At 38.7% G+C, this 22,541-nt stretch overlaps 3 protein-coding genes across 5 annotated transcripts; 1 reads left to right on the forward strand and 2 right to left on the reverse strand.

Moving 5' to 3' along the window:
• Window positions 1-481: 481 nt before the first annotated feature.
• LOC103405393 (ATP-dependent helicase BRM) lies at window positions 482-11,849 on the forward strand. Its single transcript, XM_008344421.4, has 14 exons — window positions 482-1,140; window positions 2,204-3,523; window positions 3,661-5,001; window positions 5,426-5,538; window positions 5,832-5,919; window positions 6,016-6,102; window positions 6,358-6,450; window positions 6,530-6,613; window positions 6,697-6,900; window positions 7,392-7,634; window positions 7,708-9,273; window positions 9,359-9,904; window positions 10,211-10,462; window positions 10,925-11,849. The coding sequence occupies exons 1-14, from the start codon at window positions 937-939 to the stop codon at window positions 11,558-11,560; spliced, it is 6,777 nt and encodes a 2,258-aa protein (XP_008342643.3). The 5' UTR covers window positions 482-936; the 3' UTR covers window positions 11,561-11,849.
• Window positions 11,850-12,517: 668 nt separating this feature from the next.
• LOC103405486 (ubiquitin-conjugating enzyme E2-23 kDa-like) lies at window positions 12,518-14,809 on the reverse strand. Its single transcript, XM_008344526.4, has 6 exons — window positions 14,580-14,809; window positions 14,370-14,449; window positions 13,819-13,933; window positions 13,654-13,706; window positions 13,433-13,561; window positions 12,518-12,851 (listed from the first exon to the last, which is right to left on the reverse strand). Exons 1-6 carry the CDS (start codon window positions 14,621-14,623, stop codon window positions 12,721-12,723), a joined length of 552 nt encoding a protein of 183 aa, XP_008342748.1. The 5' UTR covers window positions 14,624-14,809; the 3' UTR covers window positions 12,518-12,720.
• A 2,652-nt stretch (window positions 14,810-17,461) lies between these two features.
• LOC103405576 (AT-rich interactive domain-containing protein 1) lies at window positions 17,462-21,943 on the reverse strand. 3 transcript variants are annotated; one of them, XM_029097156.2, is made up of 4 exons: window positions 21,678-21,943; window positions 19,873-21,146; window positions 17,932-18,764; window positions 17,462-17,831 (listed from the first exon to the last, which is right to left on the reverse strand). In XM_029097156.2, the coding sequence occupies exons 2-4, from the start codon at window positions 20,926-20,928 to the stop codon at window positions 17,807-17,809; spliced, it is 1,914 nt and encodes a 637-aa protein (XP_028952989.1). In that variant the 5' UTR covers window positions 20,929-21,146; window positions 21,678-21,943; the 3' UTR covers window positions 17,462-17,806. The 3 variants fall into 3 exon arrangements, with proteins under 3 accessions (XP_028952989.1, XP_028952930.1, XP_008342845.1); XM_029097097.2 differs by having other exon boundaries at window positions 19,873-21,171; window positions 21,678-21,894; XM_008344623.4 differs by having other exon boundaries at window positions 19,873-21,186; window positions 21,678-21,787.
• Between the last annotated feature and the right edge of the window lie 598 nt (window positions 21,944-22,541).

The following is a 22,541-nucleotide window of genomic DNA, read 5'->3' on the forward strand; positions in this document are numbered from 1 at the left end:
CTTTTAAGATTGAAGGAGAGAGGAAGAGAAGGAGAACGTGAGTGTGTAGAGAGAGGGAAAGATGTTTCTTTTTTAATTTTTAAAAATTAGAGATGTTAAAATTACTTGAATGTGAGGCTTAAAAAAAGAGTAAAATTTTGTTTTGTGCAATTACATTATTGTTCTTAACTTTTTGTTGTGGTAAATGGTTAAATAATCTTTTCATCATCTTTTGATCGACAAAAAAAGTTATGTTAATATGTAATTTAGATAATGAAAAAAATGGAGAGACTTTTAGTAGAATTACTGTTTTAATAGCACATTAGGAATAAAATCACAAAGCAATACATTTTCATGCACCAAGTGTGGCACTTCTGTAATTTAAAACCAAACCCGGTAAAATTCCAGTTTTACCCCTGTCAGGAAATATCTAACGGCAGTCAACCGGACCAAACCACGGTTAGAAACAGACCCATATAAAGCACAGAAGTGCTTCCACCGCAAAAAATCTGTGAGCAGACAAATTAAGAGAGGGGAGAAAAATAGTAAAGAATTCAATCCCAAAAGGAAAGAAAAATGATTTTTTTAATATAATTTCGAAAAAAAAAAGAAAAGAAAATCGCTAGGGTTTGACGCCAAAATTGGAAGAGGAGTGAGGTGAGTCGCCGATTCGCCCCCGTCAACTTCGCTTCTCTAGGATCCGTCGGTCTGTAGCCCCCACTGAAAAATTCCCGCGTTAATTTTTTGGGTTTTTGTAGAGAGAGAGAGTTGTGAGCTGGGGGGTCTTTTGAACGTTGGGATCCGAGGGCCCTGATAGGTTTTCAGTTGGATTTTTCTTGGAGGGATTTGATTTTTGTTGGGTTTTGAGCCTTTTTGGGGTTTTCAATTTTTGTTTCCAAATTTTGATTTTTGGTGAATTGGGTTTTGTTGGATGCGTGTGAATTTGGGTTGAGCTGCATGCAATCTGGTGGTGGAGGAGGAGGCGGGCCCGGCAGGGGAGTGGGCCCGGCTGGCCGTGCCGGGTCGACGTCGTCGGCTGCTTCGCCGTCTTCATCGTCCTCGGCCGTGTCAACGCCACGTCTGGGTTTTGATTCGGTGCAGCATCAACAACATCAGCAGCAACAGCAACAGCAGCAGCAGCAGCAATTGGGGTCTAGACAGGTAATGATATGTGTGTGTGGATTGAAGTTTTTTTTTTTTTGGTGAGAAATTAGTCGACTTGGAATGTGGGTTTTGGAATTTGGAGTGTTTCTGCAGATGGGTCAGTGTGAATTTTGTCAAATTTTGGCTTGATTAATGATTTTTATATTATTTGGGTCTCTAATTGTGTTGTTCCAAATGGAAGGGAGTGAAATTTTGTTTTCGATGCATCTGTGTGTTGTGGGTGCGGTAAGTTAGCTGGTTTGCTCGCTTTATTTCTTGAATTAGAGCTGTTTAGGGTTTCGACGGGTCAAACTAGGCAGGTCTTAATGGGAACTGATCGTGGCATTGCACTTTTAGCTGCTTAATTGTAACTTGGAATGTACTTTTGCTTCCATTAAATTCAGGAGAGCTTAACGATGATGAGGTGGCGTCTGCTTGTGGTTTTGTTTTACTGTCTTCCATTCCTTATATATGATCTTCAATTATGGATAGCCCTGTCCAGCTCGTATTTGTTTGTTCTGCTTTACTGCTCTTGAAGTCTATGATTAGTTTGATTTGGTTTGTTTAACAGAGGAACAATGTGGTTTAATTTGTTTAGTCCACCTTTTAAACTAAACTAAGAGAACCCTTTTTTCCTATAACTTTCTTTTAGGATGAGCCTTTGGTTCTTACTATCATGTTATGTTGTTATGGTGGACATTTTCTTTTAATTATTTTGATTATTAGTTTTACCTTTTACGTGACGAACTCCATGGCGGGTACAGCTAGCACTAAGTACAAATGACATGACTTCCAGAACTATGAATCTGAAAATTACGGTCATTGTTCTGGTGCATTTGTAGGATCACATTTGTAATGGAAATCTTTTCAGGTTCTGGGAATTTGTTCATGCCTTTGTTTTAACTTCAAAGTATTATCAATCATCTGCTAGACTTGCATAGTTTTATATCATTGAATTGAAGTTATGTGAATGTTATTGAGGGATATTTGTTATTTGGGTTTTGTCCATGCCATTACTGTAAGCATGTTCTCATATGAAATGATAACGTGAAGGTTTTTATATAATTTATTGTTCATGCAGCCATTACACCAACAACAATTTTTAAGAAAACCTGAAGGGAATGAAGCACTTCGAGCATATCAAGTTGCTGGTATGCAAGGAGTTTTGGGTGGGGGCAATTTTGTTTCATCTTCCGGCTCCAGTCAAATGCCTCAACAATCTAGGAAGTTCATTGATTTGGCTCAACAACATGGCTCCCAGGATGGACAGAGCCGGAGTCAAGGTGTTGACCAGCAAGGATTAAATCCGGTTCATCAAGTTTATCCTCAGTATGCTTTTCAGGCAGCCCAGCAGAAGTCAGGTTTGACAATGCAACCTCAGCAGCAAGCAAAAATGGGATCATTGGGGCCACCATCTGGAAAGGATCAGGACATGCGATTGGGAAATATGAAAATGCAGGAACTCATGTCTAATCCGGGATCTAGTCAGGCACAAGCATCATCGTCTAAGAATTTGATGGAACATTTTACTCGTGGAGAAAAGCAGATGGACCAAGGACAGCCACCAGTCTCTGACCGAAGGAGTGACTCGAAGCCTTCAGCCCAGCCATCAGGAATGAGTCAATTCATGCCCGGAAACATGTTAAGGCCAATGCTGGCACCACAGTCTCAGCCAAGTGCCCAAACCATGCCGAATAACCAGATTGCATTCGCTGCTCAGTTGCAAGCATTTGCACTTGAGCACAACATTGATCTTTCACAGCCTGGAAATGCCAACTTAATGTCACAGCTCATTCCGCTGTTGCAGTCGAGGATTGCTACTCAACAGAAAGCAAATGAAAGCAACATGGGTGCACAATCCTCACCTGTTCCCGTGTCCAAGCAGCAGGTTACTTCTCCTCTAGTAGTGCGTGAGAGTTCTCCTCATGCTAATACATCAAGTGATGTATCTGGGCAATCTACCTCTGCAAAAGCAAAGCAGACAGTTGCCCCTTTTGTTTCAGGTTCAAATAATAGCATCTTTAACAATAGTAGCAGCATTCCTATGCAGCAGTTTTCTGTTCATGGCAGAGAAAACCAGATGCCACCTAAGCAGTCAAATACTATTGGAAATGGAATGACTTCTACCCATCCCACACAGTCTGCAAACACAAGCCAGGGTGTGGATCACTCTTCCCATGTAAAAAGTTCACAAAACAATCCAGAAACATTGCAGATGCCATACCATCGACAGGTGAGTGGGTCTTCTCCACAAGCTGTGGTTCCTAATGATGGGGGTTCTGGCAACAAGAACCAGTCACAAGGTGGACTTGCTACCCGGATGGGACAGCAACACCATGGGTTCACTAAACAGCAGCTGCATGTTCTTAAAGCGCAAATACTAGCATTTAGGCGACTCAAGGTGCATTATTCTCTGTTTTTCTCCCTTCCTCTTTGCATTTCAATTGTATGTTTAGTTTATGTATTTTATGAAACTGCAGATGCTTTAGAGTTGATTAATGAATGCGTTGCTTAATTCCATTTCCCATTGATTGATAGAAAGGTGAAGGCACACTCCCCCAAGAACTTCTACGGGCTATTGCTCCACCACCTCTTGAGCTGCAGCTACAGCAGCAATTGCTTCCTGGAGGAGGAAACATTCAGGATAAATCTTCTGGGAAAGTTTTAGAAGATCATGTGCGTCATATGGAGTCCAATGAGAAAGATTCACAGGCTGTGGCATCAAAGAATGCACAGAACATTACAAAAGAGGAAGCTTTTACCGGAGAAGAGAAAGCAACTGTATCAACCATTCAGGTGCAAGGAAAGCCTGCTGTGGTGAAGGAACCTTCTCCCTTGGTGTCTTCTGGAAAAGAAGAGCAACATTCTACATTATCTTCTGTAAAGTCAGACCATGAAGTTGAACGTGGTATTCAAAAAGCTTCTGTTAGAAGTGAGATTCCAGTTGATAGGGGAAAGTCCGTTGCATCACAGGTCACTGTATCCGATGCCATGCAAGTAAAAAAGCCTGCACAATCAAGCACTGTACCGCAGCCAAAAGATGTTAGCTCTGCTAGAAAGTATCATGGACCTCTGTTTGATTTCCCCTTTTTCACTAGGAAATATGACTCTATTGGTTCAGGGGTGATGGTAAATAATAACAACAACAATAATAATCTAGCATTGGCATATGATGTCAAAGATCTTCTTTTTGAGGAAGGTGTGGAAGTTCTTAACAAGAAGAGGACAGAAAATATCAAGAAGATTGGTGGGCTTTTGGCAGTAAATTTGGAAAGGAAACGGATTAGGCCCGATCTTGTCTTGCGGTTGCAAATTGAAGAAAAGAAGCTTCGACTTTTTGATTTACAGGCACGCTTAAGAGATGAAATTGATCAACATCAGCAGGAGATAATGGCAATGCCTGACAGGCCTTATCGGAAGTTTGTTCGGCTTTGCGAACGTCAGCGGATGGAGCTGTCTAGGCAAGTGCAGGTCTCCCAGAAAGCCATGAGAGAGAAGCAACTGAAATCTATTTTCCAGTGGCGTAAGAAGCTTCTAGAAGCTCACTGGGCCATTCGTGATGCGCGGACTGCACGTAACAGGGGAGTTGCCAAATATCATGAGAGGATGCTGAGGGAGTTTTCGAAAAGAAAGGATGATGATAGGAATAGAAGGATGGAAGCACTGAAGAATAATGATGTTGAAAGGTACAGGGAAATGTTGCTGGAACAGCAGACTAGTATCCCAGGGGATGCAGCAGAGAGATATGCTGTTTTATCATCTTTCTTGAGTCAGACTGAGGAATATCTTCATAAGCTTGGAAGTAAAATAACAGCAGCTAAGAGTCAGCAAGAAGTGGAAGAGGCAGCAAATGCTGCTGCAGCTGCTGCACGTTTACAGGTTTGGTCTCCCAAATTCTCCCCACTGGCCTTCTTATTTTTATCAATCTTGATTTTTTTTTTCACATGATCTTTTAAGAAAACCCTGTACAAAGTTTGAGAAATGATAGCAACCTTTGCATTTGGACCTTCTCACTTTAATAAATGCCGGGTGTCATTTTTTTATACAAAAAGTGAAGACTTAAATGTCTTTGAAATTACATTTTATGTTTTCTGTCTTTAATTTCTAGCCAAAAGCATTATAAGTCTTGTTTTTTTGTGTAAAAAATATGATATGTGGCATTTGTTAAAGTGTAAACGTTCAAATGCAAAGGTTAGTGCAAAGGTTGCTAGCATTGCCCAGTGTTTTTGTTTTCTTGTGGTAAACCATGCTGATCCTGTTCTCTGTTACTTATATGTGTTGGAATCTGTGTGTCTATAAATAGGGTCTCTCAGAGGAAGAAGTTAGGGCGGCAGCGGCTTGTGCTGGAGAGGAAGTAATGATTAGAAATCGATTTATTGAAATGAATGCACCTAGAGACGGTTCATCTGTTAACAAGTAAGTTTATTGTTGGCTTTGCTTGATAACAGAAAATTTGAATTGCAGTTGGTTTCTTGAGATGTATGTTTTTTGCTTGTGCTTGCTTTTAAAGTTGCCTAGTAACTACCATACCTATCCTGCGTATTTCTTACCTTTGTACTTCTCAAATTGCACTATCCATTTGTATCTAAAACTAATATTATAGAGAAGAGCTCTCTTATGTGTTGCGAATGTACTTTCATATGTATAATAATCAATATCTACTATTTGTTTCTCATTATTTGTTTCTCATTCTTTATGGTTGTTTCCAGGTATTATAGTCTTGCACATGCTGTGAACGAGAGGGTCGTAAGGCAACCCTCAATGTTACGGACTGGAAACTTAAGAGATTATCAACTTGTAGGTTTCTGCAATTAAGAATTGCTACTATTGCCTTATGTCGCTATTACTTTTGTAGCAAGCTAGACCTTTTTTGGACTCTGTTTGATTCCGCAGGTTGGGTTGCAATGGATGCTTTCTCTGTATAACAACAAATTAAATGGAATATTAGCAGATGAAATGGGTCTTGGGAAAACAGTGCAGGTAACCTTCTCTTTTGTTCAGCCTCGTTTCAGAAATGAAAAGCCATATCTTATTATACTGAATAACTTTGGCGGTTGATATATCATATGTTAGTATTGGCCATGTTCAGAAATGAAAAGCCATATCTTATTATAGTGAACAACTTTGGCGGTTGATATATCATATATTAGTATTGGCCATGTGAGGCAGTGATTCTCATGTTTCCACTTGCAGTCTCTGAGTTTACCTGAATGATCTATAATTCTCCTCATGCAGGTAATGGCATTGATTGCATATTTAATGGAGTTCAAAGGGAACTATGGGCCGCATCTCATAATTGTTCCAAATGCTGTCTTGGTAAATTGGAAGGTTAGTTTATTTTTACTTCTACAAAGATGTCGACATTGCTTACCATTTGTTATGATGCCTAACTGATTTCTCTTTACAGAGTGAGTTGCATACTTGGCTTCCATCTGTGTCCTGCATTTATTATGTTGGTGGGAAAGATCAACGGGCAAAATTGTTTTCCCAAGTACGATTCACCAAATTTTTTATCTACTTAAATGTTTGAATTCTAGAACAGTGTTAACGTTCGTTTTGATATTTGGTACGTAGGAGGTTTGTGCCTTGAAGTTTAATGTCCTCGTGACAACTTATGAGTTCATCATGTACGATCGGTCCAAACTCTCCAAAATTGATTGGAAGTATATAATAATTGATGAAGCACAAAGGATGAAAGACAGGGAATCGGTTCTAGCACGTGATCTTGATAGGTATCGTTGCCAAAGACGCTTGCTCTTGACAGGAACACCATTACAGGTTCGTTAAGAGAGATAGCAACACTTGTATCTTTACATTATTTAACTATCTTTTTAAGAAAGCAAGAAATACTTGATCAGGATGCAATTTTCTGTAGATGCAAACATAATATGTGCCTTATTTTGTTAGACCTACCTAAGTTATGGCTGAAAATAATTAGCTGCTGATTTGATTTGATGGCTCCACCAGAACTTTTTGATAATGCGTCTATTCATAAACTGAGGCATGCGATTTATTCTTATTTTATTTGAAAATACAAGGCATGAAAAACCAATATACTATGAAGTTAAAAAAAGAACCTAATTCATTGAACTTAGAAATGTTATTCCGTTCAAAAGAAATTAGAAGTGTCAGTCATGCTCATGAATGAATAAAATTAATGATCTGTTTAATCATTTGGTTGTTTCCTCACTAATGTGTAGGCATATCCTTATTTTATTTTCATTATTATATTGAATTGAGCTGATGTGGGAGTAACTTTTCAATTACAGAATGATTTAAAGGAACTCTGGTCACTTTTAAATCTGCTTCTTCCAGAAGTATTTGATAATCGGAAAGCATTTCATGATTGGTTTTCAAAACCCTTTCAAAAGGAAGCCCCTACACCAAATGCAGAAGATGACTGGCTTGAAACTGAAAAAAAGGTTATCATCATTCACCGACTTCATCAAATTTTAGAGCCTTTTATGCTTAGGCGGCGTGTTGAAGACGTGGAAGGTGCACTCCCGCCTAAGGTATGCTTTAGTGATTATCCTTGGTAATCATTTCTTACTGTGATTGATTTCTAACAATGATGCTTGGTTGCAGATCTCCATTGTTTTAAGGTGTAAAATGTCGGCTATTCAAAGTGCTGTATATGACTGGATCAAATCAACAGGCACTATTCGAGTAGATCCTGAAGAAGAGAAGCTAAGGGTTCAAAAAAATCCACAATACCAGCCCAAAGTGTACAAAACATTAAATAATAGATGTATGGAACTGCGAAAAACTTGCAATCATCCGTTGCTCAATTACCCATTCTTCAATGATTTTTCCAAGGATTTCCTTGTAAGATCTTGTGGGAAATTATGGATCCTGGACAGGATCCTTGTTAAACTTCAGAGAACAGGGCATCGAGTACTTCTTTTCAGCACCATGACAAAACTCCTTGATATTTTGGAAGAATACTTGCAGTGGCGTCATCTTATCTACAGAAGAATTGATGGAACAACCAGTTTAGAAGACCGTGAGTCAGCTATAGTGGATTTTAACAGACCTGGTTCAGACTGCTTTATCTTCTTACTTAGTATTCGTGCTGCCGGACGGGGTCTTAATCTCCAGTCTGCTGATACGGTTGTCATATATGATCCTGATCCAAACCCTAAAAATGAAGAGCAGGCTGTTGCTAGAGCCCATCGCATTGGACAGAAGAGAGAAGTCAAGGTCATCTATCTGGAAGCAGTTGTTGACAAAATGGCTAGCCATCTGAAAGAGGATGAACTACGAAGTGGAGGTACAGTTGATTCAGAGGATGACCTTGCTGGTAAGGATCGGTATATCGGATCAATTGAGAGCCTCATAAGAAGCAACATTCAACAATACAAGATTGACATGGCTGATGAGGTTATCAATGCTGGGCGTTTTGACCAGAGAACAACTCATGAAGAGAGACGTATGACTTTGGAAACCTTACTGCATGATGAAGAGAGGTACCAAGAAACTCTTCATGATGTTCCCTCATTGCAGGAGGTTAATCGCATGATTGCTAGAAGTGAGGAAGAAGTTGAATTGTTTGATCAGATGGACGAAGAACTTGACTGGATTGAAGAAATGACAAGGTACAACCAGCTCCCCAAATGGCTTCGAACCAGTACAAAAGAAGTAAATGCTGTGATTGCTAGTTTATCAAAAAAACCATCGAAGACCACTTTGTTGGGTGGTAATATTGGTTTGGAGTCCACTGAAATGGGCTCTGATTCATCTCCGAAAACTGAAAGAAAGAGGGGGCGGCCCAAGAAAATTCATCCTAGCTACAAGGAGTTAGATGATGACGATTGCGAATACTTTGAAACAAGTTCTGACGAGAGAAATGGATATTCTTTGCATGAAGAAGAGGGAGAAGTTGAAGAGGATGATGACTATAGTGGTGCTGTTGAGGCAACACCAATTATTAAGGAACAAGTGGAAGAGGATGTCCCTGAATGTGATGGTGGATATGAATATCCCCAGGATTCAGAAAGAGTTAGAAATAACCAGATACTAGAAGAAGCTGGTTCCTCAGGATCATCCTCAGACAGTCGGAGAGTGATGCAGACAGTGTCTCCTGTTTCTTCTCAGAAATTTGGTTCCCTCTCTGCCTTAGATGGTAGGCCAGGATCTGCTTCAAAGAGGATGGTATGTCTTATCTCTCTATATTGATGCTTTATAGTTGGATTGTTTGCATGTGCTATTTCACTAAAGTCTCTTGGTGTTTCTCCAGCAAGATGATGTAGAGGAAGGTGAGATTGTTGTTTCTGGCGATTCTCACATGGACCAATTGGACCACCAACAATCTGGAAGTTCTAATCATGACCGTGATGAAGGTGAAGACGAACAGGTTTTGCAACCCAAGATCAAGAGGAAGCGTAGTCTTAGGGTTCGCCCTCGTCATACCATCGAGAGGCCAGAGGAGAAGTCTGGTAGTGAGACACCATCTCTTCAACGGGGAGATTCATCTCTGTTGCCATTTCATGTGGACCATAAATCTCAAGCACAGTCAAGGGCTGATTCTGAAATCAAAATATACGGAGAGCCCCATGCTGTAAAGCATGACCAAAGTGATTCATCCTCAAAAACTAAGCGAATTTTGCCTAGGAGAGGCTCTAACATGTCCAAAGTGCATGTTAAATCTGGCAGATCAAATGGCATGCCTGATCCTGTGGAAGATGCTGCTGAACCCCACAGAGAAAATTGGGAGGGAAAAGTTGGGAATATAAGTGGAACTTCAGTTTATGGCACAAAAATGTCTGAGATTGTCCAGAGAAAGGTAAACATTTGTCTGCTATAGTCTGGTTGAATTGTCCTTTTGTTGCCATGTTCTGATTTTTAAGGTGATAAATGCTGCCCTTATCTGCTGCTAATGACTGCTTACACTTTAACATAAATAATATGTCATAAGGTGCCTGCTTCCTGGTTATGCAGATTTTTTTAGACATCACTTTTTATAATTATACTGATAGATGTGGTGTGGCGTGTGTAAATGTAAACTTGTGATGGCTTTATTAATTTTATTTTTTTGTTTTAAGGTATGAATTTCTTTTGTGACGTCTAACTAATATCTCTACACATGCAGTGCAAGAATGTAATTAGCAAGTTCCAAAGGAGAATAGACAAGGAAGGTCCTCAGATAGTACCTTTACTGACAGATTTGTGGAAGCGCTTTGAAAATTCTAGTTACGCAAGTGGATCTGGAAATAATCTCTTGGATTTACGAAAGATTGATCAGCGGATAGAGAGGTTGGAGTATAATGGAGTAATGGAGCTTGTGTCTGATGTGCAGTCTATGTTGAAAAATGGAATGCAATTTTATGGGTTTAACTATGAGGTAAGTTGCTCAAGTTTTGATGTTCTGCCTGTCTCACCGGTACAATACTGATTCACTGCATTTCCTTTCTGCTGTTGTTGGTTTGATGTCATTCTCCTGCAGAAGCGTGGCTAAGTTATATACTGTCTTAATTACCTTTATTACCAACTATTGTCTCTCATCTCTGTTCGCTAAACTCTTCTCAAAAAATCTCTGTTCGCTAAAACACCCTTTTTGTACTAAATCCAGAAAACTGAATTTGGTTAAAACGTGGCCACAGAAAGGTAACTTGTATGATAGTGGTTGATGGTCACAAAAGCCAGTAGCTTTCGATAATTTATGAATGTCTGTATTTTTCAACTGTATTTGCAAATGGTCTGAGAGTTCCTTGCTTTGCTGTTAGTAGAAGCACTTATGTACTTATATTGTGCAATCTTTCTGATAAATTGAACTGACAGCCTCGGGTTTAACTATGATGCACAGGTAAGAACCGAAGCCAGGAAAGTACATGATCTATTCTTTGATATCTTGAAAATAGCTTTTGCGGAGACTGATTTTCGAGAAGCCAGAAGTGCACTCTCATTCACTAGCCCAGTTTTGACCAGCAATGCTCCATCCCCTAGAGCGGTGACTGTTGGCCCAAGCAAGAGGCACAGACTGATAAATGATGTGGAACCTGACCCAGTCCATCAACAGAAGCCACAACAACGTGCACCAATTTTCAATAGCGAAGACACAAGGGTGCGAAGCCATATGCCCCAGAAGGAATCAAGACTCGGGAGTGGAAGTGGTAACAGTCGAGACTACTATCAGCAGGATGATTCTCCACCGCCTGCTCATCCAGGGGATCTGGTTATCTGCAAGAAGAAGAGAAAAGACAGGGAGAAGTCCGTGGTGAAGACTAGGACTGGATCTGCTGGCCCTGTTTCACCCCCAAGCGTGGGTCGCGGTATTAGAAGTCCAGGTCCAAATTCAGTTGCAAAACAAACTCCCCATCCGCAAGGGTGGGCGAACCAGTCTGGTCAGCCGACGAACAAGGGTGGAGGGTCGGTTGGTTGGGCAAATCCCGTGAAGAGGCTAAGGACAGATTCTGGAAAGAGACGCCCAAGCCATTTATGACTTTGCGTACGGGTTGACTAATGATGTGCCGGAAGTTGTCACCTACCTTTATTTCTTGTCCATTTTGTTCATAAGTTTAGTGGCATCAGCGCAATTAGCCGGACTGTTGGTACAGTGTAGATCTTGGTTTACCAGCAGCAGCTTTTTTACATGAAATTCTCAGTAGTTGCTTCTTATGGTATCTGTGGCTCGCAGGTCCTACCCTCCCTCTGATAGAGCAGAGCAGACCTTTGTAAGTAAAACATTCCCTTCCTTCCAAATCATGAAGATTTCAGTGTTACCATTGTCATCTCGGTCCCAAAATCTGTTTTGGTAGAATTTACTCTATCAAAAGAAATACATGGACAAAAGAGTCCCTATAACGTTGGACGGACACAGGTGCACTCTAACTGCGGATTCTTGTGTATCATCGCTACGGATGCCTTGTTGACGGTGTAGGCATTAGTCGGACGACGGGCTAGCGGCTATGAGGGGAGCTAGGGAGACTAAGTGGATTTAATTAAATTTATTATATAACATATTAATAAATGCCTACTTGCAATCTAGAAAATAAAAACTATACTTGTATATAGAATTTAGGAAAGTTAAACTTAAAACTTAAGCCATATTACTATCATCCCACACAAATGCGGCAAAACATAAGAAAAATAAAAAATCAAATTTGAAAATTCACTAATTGAGTATGTTATTTAGAAAAAGTTTTTAACTTAATAAAAAAAATTAAAAACAATGGAACCGCCTAGTCCGCCTAACCCCTTCCCGATTTTTCATGTTTCGGCCTAAATCGCATCGGTCCTCCACCGCCTAGGCCGATTTTTAGAACATGATTTTAAGTGGTATCACATTGCGCAGAAGAAATTCCCAGTAGCCTAAATTTGGCAGCTGAATCTAGGAATTGTACAGGCGTGCAGATTGTCCGCGCTAACCCGTTTAAGGACGTTGAGTCCACAGACCAGATGAACAAAGCAAACGAAGGATTGATGCATGAAAACAAATAGTACAATTATTTACAAGGGCAAAGGAAACTGATACAAGCTGGGAAATTTTCTTTCCCTTCCCAATATCCAGTCTTGTTTGGAGTTTGGGATGAATTAAGCAAAAGCTACAACATCATGTACAGAGATACAAACTGTTTTTAAAGAACAAGGGCCCCGAAATCCCTATGGATCGGCTTGACCTGCCACTTGATCATCACAAGAATCAGATTCAGCATCACTCATTTCCTCGTCACTTGATTCTTCTTCCGGGGCAGCTCCTATATCCTCAGGCTTGGCATACTTCAGACAGAATTCTGTACAATTGAGCAACAGTATCGTCATGTCCAACGTTACAAGGAATGCAAAGCAAAACAGATTCCAATCTATGGAGGATCGATACATGCACAATTCGTGTTAGTATCGGTCCTTCATACACTTACACTAAACTAACGTCATTGACATAGCTGAATCCAATAGTTGCTAGCCTGTTTGTGTTTAAATTAAGAATTCGATTTGCGATGGACTTGTAGGAGTAAGAGAAGCATTATTATGTCAACACTCTGAGGTTTATACCCCCGGAAACGAAAGGCTTAACACTACTCGAAACATTTTATTTGAAGAATCCATGTTCTGATTAGCACTAATCTAGTAATCTTGACACGGATATGCTGAAGTCAAAATATAAGTAGAAAAATATGGACAACAGATACATGATGACAGGGAGACACGAAAGGCTTAACACTACTCGAAACATTTTATTTGAAGAATCCATGTTCTGATTAGCACTAATCTAGTAATCTTGACACGGATATGCTGAAGTCAAAATATAAGTAGAAAAATATGGACAACAGATACATGATGACAGGGAGACAAGAACCTAAAAAACAATCAATACCTTTAACTCTTTGTTCATAAGCAGGTCGGTCACGCATCATCAAAGCTGCAGCCTCTCCGTTTAAAGGGTCAGACGGATTGGGATACAGCAGAAGCTGTGGCAAGAACACTTCAAATACGTTTACCAGATCTGGAAACACAGGCAGATCATGTAACACCAATAATTTCAACAGTAAAACTTGGATTTCAATAGAAAAAATAAGGCTACTTAAATGTGTTTACCAAACATGGGGCTCCACGTCTGATTGATAACATCTAAACAAACTGAGCCCGACCTGAAATTAGATTCCGTCGTTATAATTAGAATTGGACACTATTCCTCTTTTCATTTAATTAACAGCGCTACGCAATTTAGAATAGTAGGAATTTATGAAAGTTAGTACTCACATCTCATCAACATTTGGGTGGTAGATCTTATTGACAAAGCCTATTGAGGGAGATTTATAGGGATAAGCATCTGGTAGCTCAACTCTTATCCTCCACACACCTCCCTGATAAATACCTGCCACAATCCATGATATGGACGAAATGGCGGGATTACGCGATGAAAAACAAATTACGGGCAATTCAAGTAGCTATTTTGCAAACCAAAATCATCAAAGCCAAGTAGAGCAATGACCATTGACCAAACAACAAATTCCATTAAAACTTGTTATCAAACACATTTATAACAAGAAACCAAGAGCAAGTTTGTTTCTTTGTGATCATTAAGTGACCAGATTTCTTCTAAATTTGCAATCAAAAAAGCAAATTCCAAAGCAGCATAGTGTTTTTATGGCAAAAGAATCCTCAACTGATAACATCTATAAATTAGCTAAATCAATAAATAATCATAATTAGCAAAAACCCAAAAACAGAAACAATCATAAATAGAAGAAAAAATTCATGGAGAAGCTCTAAAAATCAGAAAAAAAAAGATGGGGGTTTTGAAGGTTTACTGTCAGTGGGTCCATGGAAATCCACATAGAATTCATGCATTCCATCATTGATCATTTCCACCTTGTAATCACTCATCATCCTGATAGAACACATGGGAAAACAGAAAATTAAGAAAGAACAAAAGAAAATTTTTAACCAGAAAATTGACAGAATATTAAAAAAACAAAAAAAAAAAACTTGGATGAGAAAGTATTAATCAGAAAATTCACAGTTTCATCAAGTCCATCTCTCTGCGTTTGCTTGGGGAAGACATGGTTCTGGTGTCAAGTCAATTTCTGTGTTCTTCGTGGCTATGAGTTGAGAGAGAGAGAGAGAGAGAGAGAGAGAGAGAGAGAGAGAGATGAGTTTCTTGCAAACTGAGAGAACCGAAAAAGGGTTCAGACAACAATAAGTGAAAACTAGAAGATAATCAAATTAAAAATGATAGCTGAAATTTTCTTGCAGGACCCACATTTTAAAAAATTTTATACTGATTTTTTTTAACATGGGTTGCATTGCACTTTCATGAAAGATTCCTCCTTTGTCAAAATAATCACTGTTCCCAAGCAGACCTAATTCAAACTCAACTGATTAATTCAACATTACTCCACACCTCCTTGCAAATTCCCATAACATCATTAATTCTTATCCTTTCCAAGGTTAAAAATTAATAAAAATGGCAAATCACTGTGACTAGTTGTTGACGTCGTATATTGGCTAATCCGTTATGATATCATAAATAAAATTGTTTTGTTTTTTTTTAAATAATCAATTAGCAATGTAGAAATAGTTGATCCCCTTTGATATGGGGCAACTCTTACATCATCGCATGAACACGGGAACCTAATGGTTTGGACAAGACATTTTTTTATTTTTATTTTATAAATTGTGATGGGTTGTTTAACCTAAATCTCTAATTAGGTTTTTATTTTCTGTTGTCATGTATATTAAATTACCAAAATTGTTACTATAAAACATGTTAACATTTGTATATAAAACTGTTAGAAAATAAATTTATCATTTTACGTAGACTGGGAATATAGCACCCATTTTCTTAAAGATATGATCTTTAAGGCAATGGAAGAAGATGATGTGGGGTCAAATGTGTTCAAAGGCTTTCTAAAGTATATCTTGGGAAGTGGGCGAAGCACAATTTTAGACGTCGGGCGCTCCCTTTACGTTAAAAGATGGATTTTGACACAGAGAACGTAAAAGCATTTTTGATGAAGATGTAGTGTTAAAATGTTATTTGAAGCCTGATGTGGTAATTTAAAGTTGATATAAAAATTTCTTCCATTGTAAGGAGTGTGTTAAATTATTATTTTATTATATATTAGTCCCCGCTACTACAATTTTAAGAAAATATTATTTAAAATAGTTAAAAGTTGTAACCCATTGGTGAATTGTGGATCCCACACATTAAACAATAAAACAAACTCCATTTTTGATTGTTGTAATAAAAGACGGTTAGAAAGTAAGGAGTTAAATGATTCAGCTGCCATGTCATTATGACATCTCCATTAGAGAAACTTTGATGTCTTTTCATCTAAGTTGGCGTATTGACATCTTTTTTGAAGATGGTCTATTCCAACCTTTCCTCCCTGCCCAACCAATGCCCTGGGGTTCTAGGGCAAATTTTGGCTTTATTTTTTGGGACATTTTGCATCCAACAATGTTTACATTTTTGAAAGACTAATAGGTTAACAAGCTAGATCATTATGTTCTTGGATTTTGCTAAGTACAGTTTTTGGTGAGCGATTTTTTGACCATCGATTATTTAGAAATCTTACAAATTAAGCGTCAGAATCCGCACACACATACGTGCATAACTGAATATAATTGCGTGAGCAACTGATCGTAGCATATCTTTTGTGTTCATAAGCAACATGGTCCTAAAACAACATAATAACTTGAAATCCAAAGATGAAATGTCAAGTGGAACAAGTTATTGTCCCATGGGCCAAACTCAAACACATGTCCCCTTGGCCCCAAACCAAGGCTTGACAAGTGGAATATGACGTACAGAAATAGTAACCAAGTTTACAGCTTTGAAGTTGCTTGCTTCCACATTTGAAAGTGCTCTTTAAAGCGTATAGATATCAATCATTGACATGGAAGAAAATAGTTTTCAGAATTTGTACAAAAACTTTAATTGACTTCATTCTTTGTTTATGGGCTTTAAACTCCTGTTTAGATATTTATTTAAGCCTAAATTAAACTTCAAATCAATACAAATTAGCTGTTAGTATAGTGGTACTGCAAAAAAATAGTCTCCGGGTTTTAGGAAATAACTCACTGCATGAAGATCATTATCCTTACTCGAATTCTTTATTCCCATATCAAATTGATACACTCCATATGTCAAAGAGTCCACAAACAGTGTTCAACCTTGGATTCATTGAATCTTTAAGATATTAATTATCAATATTAATATATAAATCAAGTTGGTGGGCATTCTTTTTCTTCTATTCCCCTTAAGTGGATTATGTGAGGTTTGGTGGTTGTGTTAATGGAATAAACAAGTTGAAAAATCCATGCATTGTTGAATTTGACGATCGTGGACTCGTTTGAAAGTACTTTTAAAATGACATAAATTGTTTTTAAAAATAATGTAATGAGTTTTCAAAAGCACTTGCCACTTGCTTCAGCAAGAAGCACTTTCAAATGAGCTCCACACTACGATGAAGATTTTAGAGAATTTAACAAGTGGATACAAACCACTTAAACAAGACATTGATGTATAGTAGGCCTTCATGGAGAAGCATCATAGTCAATAAACAAGACATGATCTATGCCATGGTCAATCGCCCACGTGGCCACGATTCAAGACCTTGGATGCATGTATGCATCAAAGGTCAGAATTCGCAAAGTTCACGCGGTTGACTGACTTTTACATCCCTCAACAAGACATATACCTACATGTTCCAAGAAGTATCCCAATGAGCCACAAAATGATAATTTAACACATGCTATATAAATTGTAAAATGTAACCAAGTTACCAATTGAAAGCATTGATCAGCCTATCCAACAAGACAATGACAACCATATATATGACCAAAAGATCAATCAACAGATACATGCATAAACCAAAACAAAAATGCCTGAGCAAAATCCATTCAATTAACCAATTTCATAAACCACAGCAATTGCAATTACAAGTTCTATGATTGAGACCACTGTTTAAGGTCTACATCTAACCGCTTTCGCTGTTCCCTGTATTCATTCCCAAAGGCTTCTTTTTCAATCAGCTTTTGCTGTCAAAAACCTAAAAGAAACGTCCCCCAAAAATAAAAATAAAAACCTGCATCTCAGAAGATGAAGTAGACGAACCAGACCCAGAGAGCATCATTGCTGCTTCGAATCGCCACAGCTGCGCTTCCAAGCCCGTGTTCGTCATTAAACCGCTTCAAAATCACTTCTGAAAATGGACCATCTTTACCACGCATAATTTCTATTTCAAAAAGGCCTCGATGCCTCTTTCCTGGCATATTAAGGAAATATTCATATCAGACATTCACAAACATTGCTCAAACATACCAGGCTTCACAATCTCCCCAAAAGAGTGCACTTCAAATAGCTACCTGTGTTTTGCATGTGGCTTGTGTGGGGATTTTAAGATTGATTTTGATGACTTGTGTTCATCATTCCCAAAACCGTTAGTCATTGATTCCGACTCTAATTCTTCATCATCACTATCAATGTTGTTTGGAGTAAACCTGTTCTGGTATCCTCTACGCTGCAAGAGAAAGACATTGAAATAGTAGCTAACCAATTCTCTCCTGCTCTTCTTAGTAAAAGTCCTATATATCTCATCCCAAAAACGCAATCCAATAGATAGAGGATTTGACTTTACTAAGGCCTCGAACTTCTTTCCTTCTTCTGCTGTCCAAGGGAGTCCAACTTCCTCGCCCATCTGATTGAATTCCCAGTGGTAGAAAGCTGCCCCCAGTTCCCGCTTAACTCTTAACCTTTTCTCAGAAATGTGAAATCTGACGCATTCTATAGAACCTGGCACTTGGCATCCGCAAGATTCTTGTCTTCCCTTTCCAATAGGATCCCTCTCAATGAGATATCTGTGCTTTGGTTTTTCCAATGGCCAAATCCTGGACCCCAACCACTTTGATTCACTTTCAGAAGCCTCACCAGTCCATTCTGGCAGCTGAGCTTGATAATTTGACCCGAGAGGAATGTGGCTTGGAGAATAATCACTGGTTCCTCGCAACTCATCCTCCATCCCTGCCATGCCAGGACTATTTTTGTCCAAGTCACTGGCCGAGGATGACTCTGAACAAGGTCCTGATTGTGGTGTTCTCCCGTCTGAAAGAAGCTTCTTCTCCAACCTTAGCCTCTCTCTAAGATTGTAAGCGGAGCCAAAATTATCATCGTACATGCTTGGATGCATCCTCTGATTCTTCTATAAGTGGAAACATGGTTTCATGTCAAAAGGAAAAATAATATGAAGATAATTATGTAGTTTATTGGTTCAACCAATATTTGAATATAGCAACCACGGCACCAGATAGAAACAATATCAAACATAATTGGAGATACACCACCTCTTTGCAGGTACCTCAATATATTTAATTTTATCTGAAGGTAAAAATTGTCTTACAATTTGGGAATACAAAAGAAGCCACCGACTTAGCCCTAAAAGTGTTGCATATTGTGTAACAAACAATTCACTATTAACTAGCTGAGTACAACTAACTAACTAAGCAGACCAGTTTAAATAATATACCAGGAAGCATTTTCCACTAAGGGTGTTCATATTTAAGCAAAAAAATAAGGACATCCTTTTTCTACGTTGTAATCCAATGATGGGAACGGTTCAGTTTTTAGCTTCTCATGCAAGGATTATCCATGCAAAAAACTACTAAATCAGAAACTGCTTAGCCATTTAATTATCTTCATTGTCGTTTCAATTTTACCTAATTGTGACTTTTTTTTGCACATTTTAGATGACCAAACAGTTTACGATCTCAATGATTTTTTGAGGGATGATCCATGAAGAAGAGCTAAAATATGGACGGTTCCAATTGAACTGCATTGCAGGTAAAAATATAAGGACATCATGAAAATAGAATACACTAGCACACTCATCAGGTATTAACAGCATTTTCCAGAAAACAAAATGAGTACTATTGTTCATTTAATTATCTTTCCAGGAGAATAGAGCAATATCCTTTTTTAAAAATTAAAACAAATCCTGAAGTTCTATCGTATTCACCAGCATACCATATATAAATTGATAGGAATCCATTTTATCAAGAAAGGCATAATATTAACGAACAAATAACATTTCCATATCCCAAAAAGACACAAAAAAGCCAATAGAGGATTCAGTCCCAGCAATAAAGGTAATCAAATTATAAACATGACTACATTAAAGCGACGCATGCATGTTAGCACACACATACGCGTATACAACTTTAACCTGATAGATCTTACCAAATGCACACATGCAAGAACAGAATATTTCCAATTATCTAAAAAGTTATAGCACATAGCATATGTTGATATACCTGCCAGTTAGACTGTTCAGGACCTGAATCAGCATTCCTCTTCAGAAAGATAGCTTCTCGAGCCTGCAAAACCTGCATCCAGTTCTCCTCCTTCCCGAAGAACTTCCACTTTGACCTCTCTGGTAATGAACCAACTGAAGGATCACAAGGGTCCTTTGCAATCTTTTTAACCCAATTCAGCATACACAGTGATTCTTGCTTTGCTTCGCAAAAAGGACTCTTTTCTTTAACCGTTGAGGCATCCAAAATCATTACATGTTCATCGCTACTGTGATTTTTCTTCCCTCTACGCAATTCCCCCACCTCACTTCCACTGAATGACTCTCGCTTCCTTTTACAGAAAGAGTTCGCTTCTTCAACAGCAGATGGATCCAAAATCATGACTTCTTCAACAGCAGATGGATCCAAAATCATGACTTCTTCACCAATGTCATAATTTTTCTTACCTCTCCCCGATTCCCCCATCTCACTTTTTACCTCATTATTGTCACACAAATTGTCATCATCCTCCATGCTATTCGTCAAATCCACAAAATATTTCATGCCACAACCTGACAAAGGCACATTACCATTGCCAAATTTTCCAGCATTCAAAACATTTGCCACACTCATCGTATCCAAATCTAGAAATTCCTCACTAACACCACTTTTCTTGAGCCTACCCGAATCTGCTACTGCACTTTCCACCTCATTACTATCTTTAAAACTCTTAGATGACAATTCAACATGCGGGTAACCCCCGTCTTTCAATTTTTGGTCAGACATATCTGAGAAGAACTCTGTTAACTCCTCCTGCAAAGCCATCAAATGCTCACCCAAATCAATATCACTACTAGCCAAACTCCATTCCAAGTCCTTCTTTTCTATAAACTTCTCTAGCAAATACAAATACTTAACATAAACCAATTTCACAGCCCAGCCAAGACTCAAACCCAAGCCACACTCTTCTGCCACTGAATCCCAAACCCCGATTTCTGAAAGAACAAGAAACCCACCTCGCCTTCTTACAACCCAAAATAGTTTGAGCAAATCCACCCGCTGCCCATTACTGATCATCGGAGGCAAAGGCCGGAGCAGGTCTTGGGCACAGATCTCTTTCAGAAAACCCCCAAGAAACTGATCGAACCAGCATCGTAGCTTATCGGGCACGTAAAAAACGAACCGTTTTGGAGATTTCGGAGGCGGTTCAAGATCGGCCGAGGAACCGTCCGTCGGGTCCTCTTTCGGGGTTTCGTTGCAATCCAAAGCAGACTCCTCCGCTAACCACGACCACCCTGCCATGGATTCCGAATTCAAACCCTAAAAAGCAATTCGCTGGTTGGTTTTTTTTCCCAAAAAAAAAAAAAATAAAGATCCAAACCCTCAAAAACACAGAGGGCAATAGATAAACACTTCAAAATTCAAATACAATAAACGATTTTGACGACATAAACATGAAATTGGTACAGATTAAGCATCTGGGTCGGTGACGGAATATGGAATTTTGGCGGGAAAATGGATCTATATCTAGGGCATGAGAATGTTATCGAGTTTGAATTGGACCCCATGAAAATCTGAAATTTGTTTTTTCAGTCCCGCGCCCTTCTTTTATTGCAGGCATTGATGATTGGGTGTGCGATTGTGTGCGTGTGGGAGAGAAAGAGACGGCACAAAAATTTCCATGTTTTTTGAACAGAAAAAAATAGACCCACAATCCACAATTTAGGTCAATCTAATAATTTACGTCCTCACACACACACAATAGAGAGAGAGAGAGAGAGAGAGAGAGAGAGAGAGAGAGAGAGAGAGTCAAAGAGAAACCATACCAGTACTGGTGTTGTATTTTTTTGAGGGGTTTTTTGCATTTGATTTTTGGTGACTGAGCCTTTGCTTTCTCTTTGGGTGTTGTCTTCTTTAAGTCCTTGATGCTCGACACCTTTGGGTTTTGGCCTCTCTCTCCCTCTCTCTCTTTTCTTTACCCTTTGATTTGTTTGTCACCACTTCCCACCCCCACCCACACCCCTTTTGTTGAGGTGTGAGAGAAAAGAGAGAGACTTTTTTATGGAAATTAATAGGATTTTGAAAAGCTCATAGGGTTTTTGAGAAAGGGCCCCTCTATTTATACCTCACATCATCCCACTAACCTTGGTTAATCTTTTACTAGGTGGTTGAGTTAAGATTGGCTTGGGTTTAACTGATTGTAGTGGAGAAAATCCTTTTATCATTATTATTATTATAATTATAATTCTTTACTTTTTTTTACATTTCAATTCAAAAGTTCTTGTAAACTAGATCTAAAAAATATATGTATAGCTAAAAATAATTCTAAAATTTCTGAAGATGATGCGTGAATTTTTTGCAAGAAAGACAATATTACCTTCATTAAATGAGTAGAGCTCTCAAATATTCACACATGCAGCTCAGCATTCCTGAAGGTTCAAGCAGCTGCCTACAACTGCTCACAACTTTCTTGCTCGTGGCAAGGAAAAGTCAAGGGCATTAAATATAGGAATTAATCACCAAATCTCTTCTTTAATACATTTCCAATTGAAAATTGACTCTATCAAGTAAGTAATCTCTATTTCAGGGATGTTGGAGGAGATAGTTCCAACGTTATCCCAAGATATTATTTATCAATTAAGATCTTGAGAACATTCTTTCTTCGCACCTTGTCCAATAAGATGTTGTCA

This window comes from Malus domestica, chromosome 01 (genome assembly GCF_042453785.1).
Source record: "Malus domestica chromosome 01, GDT2T_hap1".
NCBI lineage: Eukaryota > Viridiplantae > Streptophyta > Magnoliopsida > Rosales > Rosaceae > Malus > Malus domestica.

Bases quoted from the DNA above. Each gene is read 5' to 3' on its own strand.
- LOC103405393 (XM_008344421.4), top strand. From the start codon at position 937: ATGCAATCTGGTGGTGGAGGAGGAGGCGGGCCCGGCAGGGGAGTGGGC. The intron at 5,920-6,015 runs GTAGGTTTCTGC...TTGATTCCGCAG, and splicing joins ACTTAAGAGATTATCAACTT to GTTGGGTTGCAATGGATGCT. The intron at 7,635-7,707 runs GTATGCTTTAGT...GCTTGGTTGCAG, and splicing joins AAGGTGCACTCCCGCCTAAG to ATCTCCATTGTTTTAAGGTG.
- LOC103405576 (XM_029097097.2), bottom strand. From the start codon at position 21,716: ATGCAAAAAACCCCTCAAAAAAATACAACACCAGTACTG. The intron at 18,765-19,872 runs GTATATCAACAT...TTCCACTTATAG, and splicing joins CTGAACAGTCTAACTGGCAG to AAGAATCAGAGGATGCATCC. The intron at 17,832-17,931 runs GTAGCTATTTGA...TTAATATGCCAG, and splicing joins AAGCCACATGCAAAACACAG to GAAAGAGGCATCGAGGCCTT.
- LOC103405486 (XM_008344526.4), bottom strand. From the start codon at position 14,623: ATGTCTTCCCCAAGCAAACGCAGAGAGATGGACTTGATGAAACT. The intron at 13,707-13,818 runs GTGAGTACTAAC...ATCTAATTTCAG, and splicing joins CACCCAAATGTTGATGAGAT to GTCGGGCTCAGTTTGTTTAG. The intron at 12,852-13,432 runs GTATTGATTGTT...TCAATTGTACAG, and splicing joins TTATGAACAAAGAGTTAAAG to AATTCTGTCTGAAGTATGCC.